This window comes from Carassius carassius, chromosome 30 (genome assembly GCF_963082965.1).
Source record: "Carassius carassius chromosome 30, fCarCar2.1, whole genome shotgun sequence".
Classification (NCBI taxonomy): Eukaryota; Metazoa; Chordata; class Actinopteri; order Cypriniformes; family Cyprinidae; genus Carassius; species Carassius carassius.
The window spans coordinates 11,705,845-11,717,269 of NC_081784.1; the positions used below are offsets into that span (position 1 = coordinate 11,705,845).

Here is an 11,425-nt window from a genome sequence, read left to right on the forward strand (position 1 = left end):
TCAGAGAATCCAGTGCTTTTATGTATACTTGCATGATTTGTTAAGTCTGATGGTAAGTATGATCAAGTTGTGAAAATAGGACAGATTCCTTAAGCATTAACAGAAAGTTTACATTTAAAAATATCAATGCAACAGAATAAACATATCTTGATGAGCACAACTATCATTTTTCACCTTAATGTGCTATGCTCTTTCTGTTTAAGTATGGACACAGATCCACCACCATGGGCTTCAGTATGACACAATTATGTCTGGTCGAGAAGGGCTGATGATTTGGATGAAGTAAGCTTACTACAAATCACCTATTGAACAAGGCAAAAACTGTATAGTAAGTGCACAGATTGAGTGAACATAAAGTAAATGCTTTTTGACCAGTCAATATACTAAGCCATTTTGTGTAATATGAAACAGTTACACAAAACAATACCATTCAATTACTATAATGTGCTCAGCATTACATTTTGAAATTGGAGATTAGATCCGGCTATGGGAAATTATAGCCCACAAGAACTTCCCTGTTTGATGAACTACAGATTTGTTCTCATTTTAGCACTCAAGGATCCTTATTTCCTCTTTGTAACATCTCTTCAGAAAATAGCTTATGTTCACCAGTACGCCCTACAGTACGCTGCTTGTTTTGACTTAACTAGTAACAAACAAAAAAACAACCAAACTCTTATTCTTTTAAAATAGCCCACTGAAAGGTTTGCATTTGTATTTACAGCATTGTGAGACGTACAGTAACCCCAATTCACAGACTTGAGATATGTTTGTGATAGAAGTGCAAAGACTTGCATTTTCTATTTAACTCATGTATATTAAAAGAGACAAGCTTTGTAGAGATGTGATGTGATCTGCATCACACACTATGAGAGTAAACAGATGAAGTGTTGCCTATTAAAGCCCATGGCGTCCACAACATAAGCATCAGATAACCAGGCAACCAATGAAACTGGTAGGGCTAGATGGCATCCTCTCAGCCTCGCCCAATTGCATCATTTGCAACGAAATCAGAGGCGTAGACACGCAAAAACTTTAAAATTAAAGCACTTGACTGGGCAACCTGCCTGCTAGCATCAAATCAAATTGCTATAATTCTTTATAGTTGCATCGCAAACAAGGTAAGCAGATGCGCGAATGCGGCTTTATTCCAGCGTGCCTTTGAGACAGATGTCACACCCATTTTGTGCAGAATTTAATGTAGGCTATTCGTTGCATGAGGGCTTTGTCTTTTAGAATAATGCTAACTGAAATGACAGGTGGCTTTTCTTTGTTGATGGTCGTGAAAATATAATCGACTCGTTCTCTTGACAGGAGACAATAACGAGCATGAAAGAAATGGCGGAAACGACGATAACAGAGGATGTTTATGACGATTCATACGAGGAGAAACCGGGCCCAAAACCTCCTGTCCAAATCGTATGGAGAAACGTTATATTAATGTCCCTATTGCACCTAGGAGCTCTTTATGGTCTGACGATTCTTCCATTTGTCTCTTCCTTAACGCTGATCTGGAGTGAGTATGTGACTGCTAATTCTGAACGGACTGACGTTTGTTTGAATCGCAACCTGTTCATGTGTTTATTGCGTTTTTATTTTTATGGCCGAATGTTTATGTATAAAGAGACTGCATAATGTTGTAATGTCTGCAATTACGTGTTTTGATCTACTGTGCGTAGATATTATATTTTAACCATATTAATTAAGACAGATGTAGGCTTTGGATAAATGTAAAGTTAATTTCACGTTTATGTTCACTGAATGTCTATTTTGTGCAGTCTTCATGTGTCTATTAGAAATACATTGGAAATCGATTAATTAGTGTGTATTTTATATATAAAAATATATCAAATTAAACAGGAAATCCTGCTGATTTGTATTAGGCTATATCAGTTCCGTTTTTTTTCTACATCCATTGACATGATTATGAATCAAACTATAAATCAGACATGGCATTAGCTCAAAATATTTAAGTAAATTTTTAATCTTTTTTATACTGCCATGCAACGTTTGCTGTCAGAAGGTATGTGTGGTGTATGGTGGTTATGTATGTTTTTATGTAGTGTTCCTTTAGCTCAAGTGGTAGAGCATCGCGTTATCAAAGTTGGTGGTTCAATTCCCAGGGAACACATGATAGGTAAAAATTGATAGCCTGAATGCAATGTAAAGCATCTGCTAAATGCAAAAATTTAATTAAATTTAATTTAATTTAACCACTATTGCTCATATATAATTGGTAAAACTCAGCAACACTCCACAGTTTCCCTTTCTTGTTTTGCAGGTATTTCCTCTCATAAGGGTGGAGGTGTTCTTCTCTTAAAGATTCAAAGTTTTGATTACTATTCCCAGATATTATCAATTACTGTGTCATATTTTTTTTCAAAAGCGAAAAATGTCAGGCCCCTTTGTCTCAGCTAAATTTGTTATGTAGCCCAATGTTAAAAGTGTTTTGTAAGCATGCGTGTGTGCACGTGTGACAGCGAGACAGTCCTGTGTATAATTTGAAATCCTACCAAAAGCTATAAATGTGCTCCTCTGTTGTGTACAGTTTTGGAGTCACATCGCCGCAAAATATTGTACCCTGGTGAACAAAGAACAATTGCTGTTGAAAAAGGCTCTCCATTGTAAATTGAGCCGGGTCATAACAGTGTTCCTTTCTTCACAGTCTGTGGCCTAGTATCCCACATCCCTTGCAGCCTTGTCTGTCAACACACAGCGAGACATTTTGTCCTCTTATAGAGCGAACCAAGGGTGCACTTACCGTTACACACTATGCAAGCTGTGTGTAGTTCGGACTAATTTGTTTTTAAACATTCTGCTCTTGTTTTCTCTCTAAACGTGACAGCGGGAGTGTGTTTCATGGTAAGCGCTCTAGGAATAACTGCCGGCGCCCATCGCCTTTGGAGCCACAGGTCCTACAAAGCCTCATTGCCATTACGAATCTTCCTAGCAACTGCAAACTCTATGGCTTTTCAGGTAAAACATTTTTAAGTGGATGAATCAATCTTTCACATTTAATAATGCAGAAACCTTATTGCAGCTCAGATGGCATAGTGGTTAAATATTTGGGCTATGTATGTGCACTCTATATATAAATTAGTACACATACACACACACACACACACACACACTGTATTCTGTACTGTACAAAATGAATATTATATTACAGTTTCATGTTCACCTTTCACTCATTTGTACTCAATGTTGAGTATGGCAGGTATACTATGCAATGACAATAATAATTTATATATATCAATTTAGAATGATATCTATGAGTGGGCCAGAGACCATCGTGTCCATCACAAGTTTTCTGAGACTGATGCGGACCCGCACAATGCCCACAGAGGTTTCTTCTTTTCTCACATCGGCTGGCTGCTGGTCCGCAAACACCCAGAGGTTATTGAGAAAGGACGCAAACTGGAGCTGGCTGACCTAAAAGCAGATGGGGTCGTAATGTTTCAGAGGAGGTCAGTGGGAAATTGTGATATTTCATAATAAGTTTCATAAATCTTCTCACCTACACTACCATATAAATGTTTGGGGTATGTAAAAAATTTTTTTAATTTATATTTTTATTCAGCAAGGATGCATTAAATCGATCGAAAGTGACAGAAAAACATTCATACAGAATATTCCAATTTTAAAATAAATTCTGTTATTTAGAAAAAAGCAGAGCTGTTTTCAATATTGATAATAATAATAAATGTTTCTTGAGCGCGAATGGGTTCTTGAAGGATCACGTGACTCTGAAGACTGGAGAAATGGCTGCTGAAAGTTCAGTGTTACCACCACAGGAGTACATGACAATTAAAAAATATATATTTAGAATAGAAAACATTTAAATTAAATTCTAATAATATTCCAAAATATTCGTTTTTGATGTTTTTTTTTTTTTGTTCCAAGTTTAGTCATTTCTGATGACCTGAAAAGGCTGTATTAGTTAAAATATTCATTACACCTTTGTGATCCCGCAATTAGGAGCTGTCATCTGTACCAGGTCCCATATTTGGCACTAGTTAGTGTGGAATATTCAATATCCCTTCCCATCACTTTGAATGACATCCAACAAAAGTCCTGAGCTTCTTGATAAGAGTTTAAAGGGTTAGTTCACCCAAAGATGAAAGTTAGTCTGTGCTTTACTCACCCCCGAGGCATCCTATGTGTATATGACTTTCATCTTTTAGATGAATCCATTTGGAGTTATATTAAACATTGTCTGATCTTTCAAGCTCTATCATTGCAGTCAGTGGATGTTGCATTGCTTCAGTCCAAAAGAAGTTCAATAAAAAGAACCCCTTCATAAAAAAAAAGTGTTTCACAAGGAGTGAACAAAGGCTTCCTGAAGCGATTGATGCGTTTTTTGTAAGAAAAATATCCATATTCAAAACTTAATAATCACTTGAATTTAGCTTGTGCTCACTGTTGTAAAACAAAGCAATTCCGGTGATTGATGTATGAGGTCAGCTGTGAGCATGTGCCACTCAGAAGTGATGCACGCAGAAACGCAGCGGAGAGATCAAAACAAAACAATGGTCATTAATTAGAAGTACAAAATGAGGATTTGTTAAGAAGAAAGTCAGGATTTCGATATAAGCCAAGAGGAGACTGGTTTTCCTTTTCTAAAGTAAGAAAACTTTGCTTCCTTTGATCCTCTTAACAAACATTGGTTTTCACAAGACTCAACGCTGACCTCATACATCATGCTCCCGGAACTGCTTCTGTGTACAACTGTTGGTGCAAGCTAGATTCAAGTGATTATTATGTTTTGAATACGGATATGTTTCTTACAGTAATGCAATGATTCACTACAGAAGGCCTTTGTTCACCCCTCGGGGGCTGTGTGAGACACTTTTTTAATGGATGGGCAATTTTTATTTAATTTCATTAGGACTGAAACACTGCAACACCTGCTGACTGCAATGAGAGAGCTTGAAAGATCAAAGACAATTTTTAATATAACTCTGACTGGATTCATCTAAAAGATGAAAGTCATATACAGTCGTGGCCAAAAGTTTTGAGTATTACATAAATATTGGAAATTGAAAAAGTTGCTGCTTAAGTTTTTATAATAGCAATTTGCATATACTCCAGAATGTTATGAAGAGTGATCAGATGAATTGCATAGTCCTTCTTTGCCATGAAAATTAACTTAATCCCAAAAAACCTTTCCACTGCATTTCATTGCTGTCATTAAAGGAGCTGCTGAGATCATTTCAGTAATCGTCTTGTTAACTCAGGTGAGAATGTTGACGAGCACAAGGCTGCAGATCATTATGTCAGGCTGATTGGGTTAGAATGGCAGACTTGACATGTTAAAAGGAGGGTGATGCTTGAAATCATTGTTCTTCCATTGTTAACCATAGTGACCTGCAAAGAAATGCGTGCAGCCATCATTGCGTTGCATAAAAATGGCTTCACAGGCAAGGATATTGTGGCTACTAAGATTGCACCTAAATCAACAATTTATAGGATCATCAAGAACTTCAAGGAAAGAGGTTCAATTCTTGTAAAGAAGGCTTCAGGGCATCCAAGAAAGTCCAGCAAGCGCCAGGATCGTCTCCTAAAGAGGATTCAGCTGCGGGATCGGAGTGCCACCAGTGCAGAGCTTGCTCAGGAATGGCACCAGGCAGGTGTGAGCGCATCTGCACGCACAGTGAGGCCAAGACTTTTGGAAGATGGCCTGGTGTCAAGAAGGGCAGCAAAGAAGCCACTTCTCTCCAAAAAAAAACATCAGGGACAGATTGATCTTCTGTAGAAAGTATAGTGAATGGACTGCTGAGGACTGGGGCAAAGTCATATTCTCCGATGAAGCCCCTTTCCGATTGTTTGGGGGCATCTGGAAAAAGGCTTGTCCGGAGAAGAAAAGGTGAGCGCTACCATCAGTCCTGTGTCATGCCAACAGTAAAGCATCCTGACACCATTCATGTGTGGGGTTGCTTCTCATCCAAGGGAGTGGGCTCACTCACAATTCTGCCCAAAAACACAGCCATGAATAAAGAATGGTACCAAAACACCCTCCAACAGCAACTTCTTCCAACAATCCAACAACAGTTTGGTGAAGAACAATGCATTTTCCAGCACGATGGAGCACCGTACCATAAGGCAAAGTGGCTCGGGGACCAGAATGTTGAAATTTTGGGTCCATGGCCTGGAAACTCCCCAGATCTTAATCCCATTGAGAACTTGTGGTCAATCCTCAAGAGGCGGGTGGACAAACAAAAACCCACTAATTCTGACAAACTCCAAGAAGTGATTATGAAAGAATGGGTTGCTATCAGTCAGGATTTGGCCCAGAAGTTGATTGAGAGCATGCCCAGTCGAATTGATGAGGTCCTGAAACACAAGGGCCAACACTACAAATACTGACTCTTTGCATAAATGTCATGTAATTGTCGATAAAAGCCTTTGAAACGTATGAAGTGCTTGTAATTATATTTCAGTACATCACAGAAACAACTGAAACAAAGATCTAAAAGCAGTTTAGCAGCAAACTTCTGGAAAACTAATATTTATGTAATTCTCAAAACTTTTGGCCACGACTGTACACCTAGGATGCCTTGAGGGTGAGTAAAACGCAGCCTATTTTTCATTTTTGGGTGAACTAACACTTAAAGAACATTTCAAAGAATTGCTAGATAAGATAGTGGGAGAATAACTGGTTAGTCAGCATTTCAAACTGCATGTTGTGTTCCAGTTGAGGTTCAACAGCTGATGTTATTTCAGAAAATCTATGACGTACATAAGGAGAACATGTCACAATCATGTACAACAGTGATAAAATGACAATGGGAATTGTTGTTTTTGATCTTTCATTTCTCTGTCCTTAGGCATTACAAGTCATCTGTGGTGGTGATGTGCTTTCTCATCCCCACATTTGTACCTTGGTTCTTTTGGGAAGAGAGTCTTTGGACCAGTTACTTAGTTCCTTGTCTGATGAGATATACTGTGGTCCTTAATGCGACCTGGCTGGTCAACAGTGCAGCTCACATGTGGGGAATGAGGCCCTATGACCACAACATCAATCCCAGAGAGAACAAGTTTGTTGCCTTCAGTGCCATCGGTAAGAACAATGTATTTTATTTTTTTAAATTATAATATATGTTAATTTATTAATTCAACTTTGAAAAATGTTTAAATCATCTAGTTTTTACATTTATTTATTAAATAATATATATATATATATATATATATAAATACAGAAGCCGTTAAACTGCTGTATGTATTTTAAAATAAAATATATTAATGTGTCAAATAATATCAATATTATTAAAGCTGTAAAAACACATTTAGTCACACGAAAAATACAAGATATTGTACATGAATGCACAAGTAAACTAAACAGAGCAACAGCATGTACATACAGTGCCATTCAAAAGTTTGAGGTTGGCAAGATTTTTTTATTGTTTTGAAAGTAGCCTTTTAAAGAGATAGTTCACCCAAAAATGAAAATTAGCCCATGATTTACTCACCCTCAGTGTTAAAGGGGTGTTAAATGCTACATGTGCTTTTACAAGTTGTTTGAACTGAAATGTGTGTATGCAGTGTGTGTACACAACCACACTTATAATGATAATAATCCACCCAGTGTTTTTTTTAATCTTGTTAAATTTCCCCTTTCTTAAATCAAGACAATCTCAAATGCCCCTCCCACAATAGTTTGATTGACAGTAACATTTCAGCACAGACTGGACTGGCGTCTTACCTTAGACCCGCCCTGAGTGAGCTATTGTCAGTCCGCCATGGTTTCACCACCGGAGCAGATGTAGACAAGAATGACTCTTAAGTGTCTTTAAGTGGTAGGTTTTCTTTTATTGGATGTAATAATGAACATAGCAGTTGTCATTTACACCTGAAATCTGAGCTGCTGAAGATGCAGTGGATAACATTTGTTTTTGAAGGGAATGCAGCCTGATCTACCTAAATGTGTCTATGTTCACGCGAATCATTGGTGATCCAACTTCACCAACAGAAGAAATTAATATAAGGTTTTTAAATCTTTGCAAATCGCCTTTCCTAATAATGTGCTAGTTTCATGATTAATGCGGCTAAAGTAAACAGTCCATTAGAAAATGGCGTGGAATTGAGGGCCGGGATCAGCAGAGCTCATTAACATTTAAAGGAAAATGCTACGAAACAGATTGCTCTGAAAAGAGAGGTTCTTGACGGTAAAAAGGGTGTAGTTTTACACTACTATTGAGAAATTTTTACCAAACTATGTTACAGACTTTTCATTAAGACCATAAAGAATCTTATCAACTTCTGGAAAATGACCCCTTTAATAAAGACTTTCTGAAGCGAAATGCGTTAGTGTATGAAAAATATAGATTTTTAAAAATGTATAAACTTCCAGTAGCTTAAAGCGGTCATATGACACAATTTAACATTTCCATTCTCTTTGGAGTGTTACAAGTTCTTGGAGATTAGAAGATCTGTAAAGTTACAAAGACTAAAGACTCAAATCCAAAGACATTCTTTATAGGGATATGCCAGTATCAAATTGTCCTGTTGCGATTTAGTTAAAAAAAAAGTGGTCATAACACAGTATAACAGGTTAAATGACTATTTTCTTATAACAAAAAATAACTGAACATTTAAATACAATAAAGCAATACAGAAATATATATAAAGTTAAAGGTATTACACAGATTAAAGCATAAAAGAACTATAAAGTTAGTTAATGCATTAACATTCACAATGAGCAATAGATATATTTTATACAGAAGTTATTAATCGTTGTTAAAAAATACTTTAATACTAATTCTTAGTTTACTCATTAAATAACACAGTTGCAGCTTTTGATTTTAACAATGTGTTATATATTGGAATATCTAAGATTAATGAATGTTCAGAAGAATTTTTCATTGGCAGTTTATGTTAACTAATGAATTAACTAATGTTAACTAATGAAGCCCTAATGTAAAGTGTGAATGAACAATAACAAATCAAAACACTTTCAAACAATATCTAGAACTTTTTGTAGTCCAGATTAAAAAGAAAAAAAAAGTTTGAAAATAAATAGCCTATTAAATCTAAATATTTAAGTATTTGGCGCTGTGATGAACACCATAAAATACAAAAATCTGAATGGCTATTTAAAATTATTTAAATATGTTATAGAAAGAAGGGCAGCTGCTTTATTTATGGGGTTTCCAGGGTAAAGGCTACATTTTCTGCAGTTTATCGCCATCTGCTGTCATCTGCTTTCATTCAGCACTTCTCTCACGTGTTCCCCCATGTGCTTCTCATGCATGCTTGTTTACATCAGAGCGCACACAAGTCTGTAAAGCAGCATACAGCTGTGTTATGAATTTTGACCAGTGGATGGGAATAGTATTCTTAAAATGCATTCCAAATTCTGAATATTTTGTAATATATAATTATTTACATTTTCACGCATTAACGATTACTGGCACATGACCATTTCTTTATAAAAATTAAGAGTTAACCCAACCCTCTAGGGACACCTTGGCAATTGAATCACCATTGGCTAGTAATTTTTTTGTTTACTCACCAGACTGATACACTCTTAACATGAGTCAGTCAAACATTATAATATGATATTAGGGTAATCAAGTATTATTTAATGATAGAACTTGAGCAATTATAATTAAAACTTGGTAACCATGTATGAATGCATGGACATTTTAACTGAATTTAGGACTGGTGGTGGTGCTTTTTTGGTCATTCATTGTCTCTGTAAAAGAAAAAAGGGTAAAAAAGAACAATAATATTGATACGATAACAATAATAATAATAACAATAATAATATGAATGCTGCTAATAAAAACAGTATAAAAACACTTAGGATAACCGAGCTGCTGGATTCATGAATATTAATCAGGTTGTGTGCGTTCACTTGAACTGATTTACTGAAATCAATACGGATGATAATAGATGAGCACCAGCCAATGAGATTGCAGTTTGCGCATTAGTTCTGCCCATTACTGGAAAACCCAGCAGTTCTTAAAAGCTGAAAAAATTCAAAGGAACTTTATTTTGACAGGAAAATACAACAGAGAATATCGTTTACATGTAGCGCGTCAATTCTGCAGACTCTCTCACTCTCTCTGCTCTCCCCAAAACAATGGTGAGTCGTGCGCCAATGCACTAGAGTTTACGGTACATCAAATGCAGTTGCGCTGAGCATCCATTGAGATGAAATGAATATAGCACAGATCACTTGATGGAGAGTGTAACTCAGAAGTGCTCAGTCAGAGTGGTCAGTGAGGGAAAATATTTGTGCTAGACTTATACTTAGCTTCCAACTCACACACTGGCGAGAACAACAACAATAAAAAAAAAAAAAAAAAAAAAAAATTGCTCTGCGACTTTGTTCATCTGAAAGAGGACTGTCAGATAAACCTAGGATGCCCTGAGGGTGGGTAAATCATGGGCTAATTTTCATTTCTGGGTGAACTGTCCCTTTAAGATCACCAAGGCTGCATTTATTTGATCAAAAATACAGTTAAAACTGTTATATCATCAAATATTTGAAATATAAGTTTTTATATATATACACTGTTTTTTTAAGTGTTTAATTTTTTTTCAGGATTATTGATGAATAGAAAGTTCAAAAGAACAAAATTAATTTGAAATTTTATATGTACTGATTGGAAAATATATACATTTTATTTTCAGGTGAAGGATTTCACAACTATCATCACACATTCCCCCATGATTATGCTACAAGTGAGTTTGGCAGTCGGCTGAACGTGACCAAAGCATTTATAGATCTCATGTGTTTCTTTGGACTGGCCAAGGATTGCAGGAGGGTAACTCGTGAGACTATCATGGCCCGTGTTAAACGCACCGGTGATGGCAGCCACAAAAGTGGTTGATTTGTTCAGTACATATCAGAAAACAAAACAAAAAAAGTTATAAGACAACATATACAAAAGCATTTGCAGCATTTCGTAGTGAGCATTGAAGATTGATCTATATACACTCTCATTTTAAATAAAATCTCTAGAGTGTGTTGGACTAATATGTGTTCTTAAGAATTATTTCCTTTTCATGAAGTGTATTGTACTGTGGGGTATTATTTTCGGAGATTGTAAAGGCCATAGATTGGGAGGATAATTATGTCTCAGTCTGCCTCAAGAGGCAAGAGATGGTACTTCACTAGTTAAACAGCTATGTGTCTCATTACAGCCCTCTCTCATGAATAGGTTGACCCATGTTTTCTCTGGCTTAAATTAGAAGTTATTGTTCTAATTTAAAAATATCTTTCCAGCATGCTATGCAAGCTGTAAAATTAAGATGACATACTATTAATATATATATTTTTTTTAAATATTTCTGAAATTATAAAAGCTGATTTCCATTTAAAACTGAAATAATTTTAATGACCACATAAAGACTTATTTATAGGTCAGTATATGTAGTCAAATATAAGACTATGCCACAGAAAATCCATGGGAAAATT

At 36.0% G+C, this 11,425-nt stretch overlaps 1 protein-coding gene across 1 annotated transcript; it reads left to right on the forward strand.

The window, feature by feature from the left end:
* Positions 1 to 927: 927 nt before the first annotated feature.
* LOC132110631 (acyl-CoA desaturase-like) lies at positions 928 to 10,980 on the forward strand. Its single transcript, XM_059517382.1, has 6 exons — positions 928 to 1,121; positions 1,315 to 1,516; positions 2,846 to 2,976; positions 3,262 to 3,467; positions 6,828 to 7,060; positions 10,639 to 10,980. Exons 2-6 carry the CDS (start codon positions 1,330 to 1,332, stop codon positions 10,836 to 10,838), a joined length of 957 nt encoding a protein of 318 aa, XP_059373365.1. The 5' UTR covers positions 928 to 1,121; positions 1,315 to 1,329; the 3' UTR covers positions 10,839 to 10,980.
* The last annotated feature ends 445 nt before the right edge of the window (positions 10,981 to 11,425 follow it).

Bases quoted from the DNA above. Each gene is read 5' to 3' on its own strand.
- LOC132110631 (XM_059517382.1), top strand. From the start codon at position 1,330: ATGAAAGAAATGGCGGAAACGACGATAACAGAGGATGTTTATGACGAT. The intron at 3,468-6,827 runs GTCAGTGGGAAA...CTCTGTCCTTAG, and splicing joins GTCGTAATGTTTCAGAGGAG to GCATTACAAGTCATCTGTGG. The intron at 7,061-10,638 runs GTAAGAACAATG...TTTTATTTTCAG, and splicing joins TGTTGCCTTCAGTGCCATCG to GTGAAGGATTTCACAACTAT.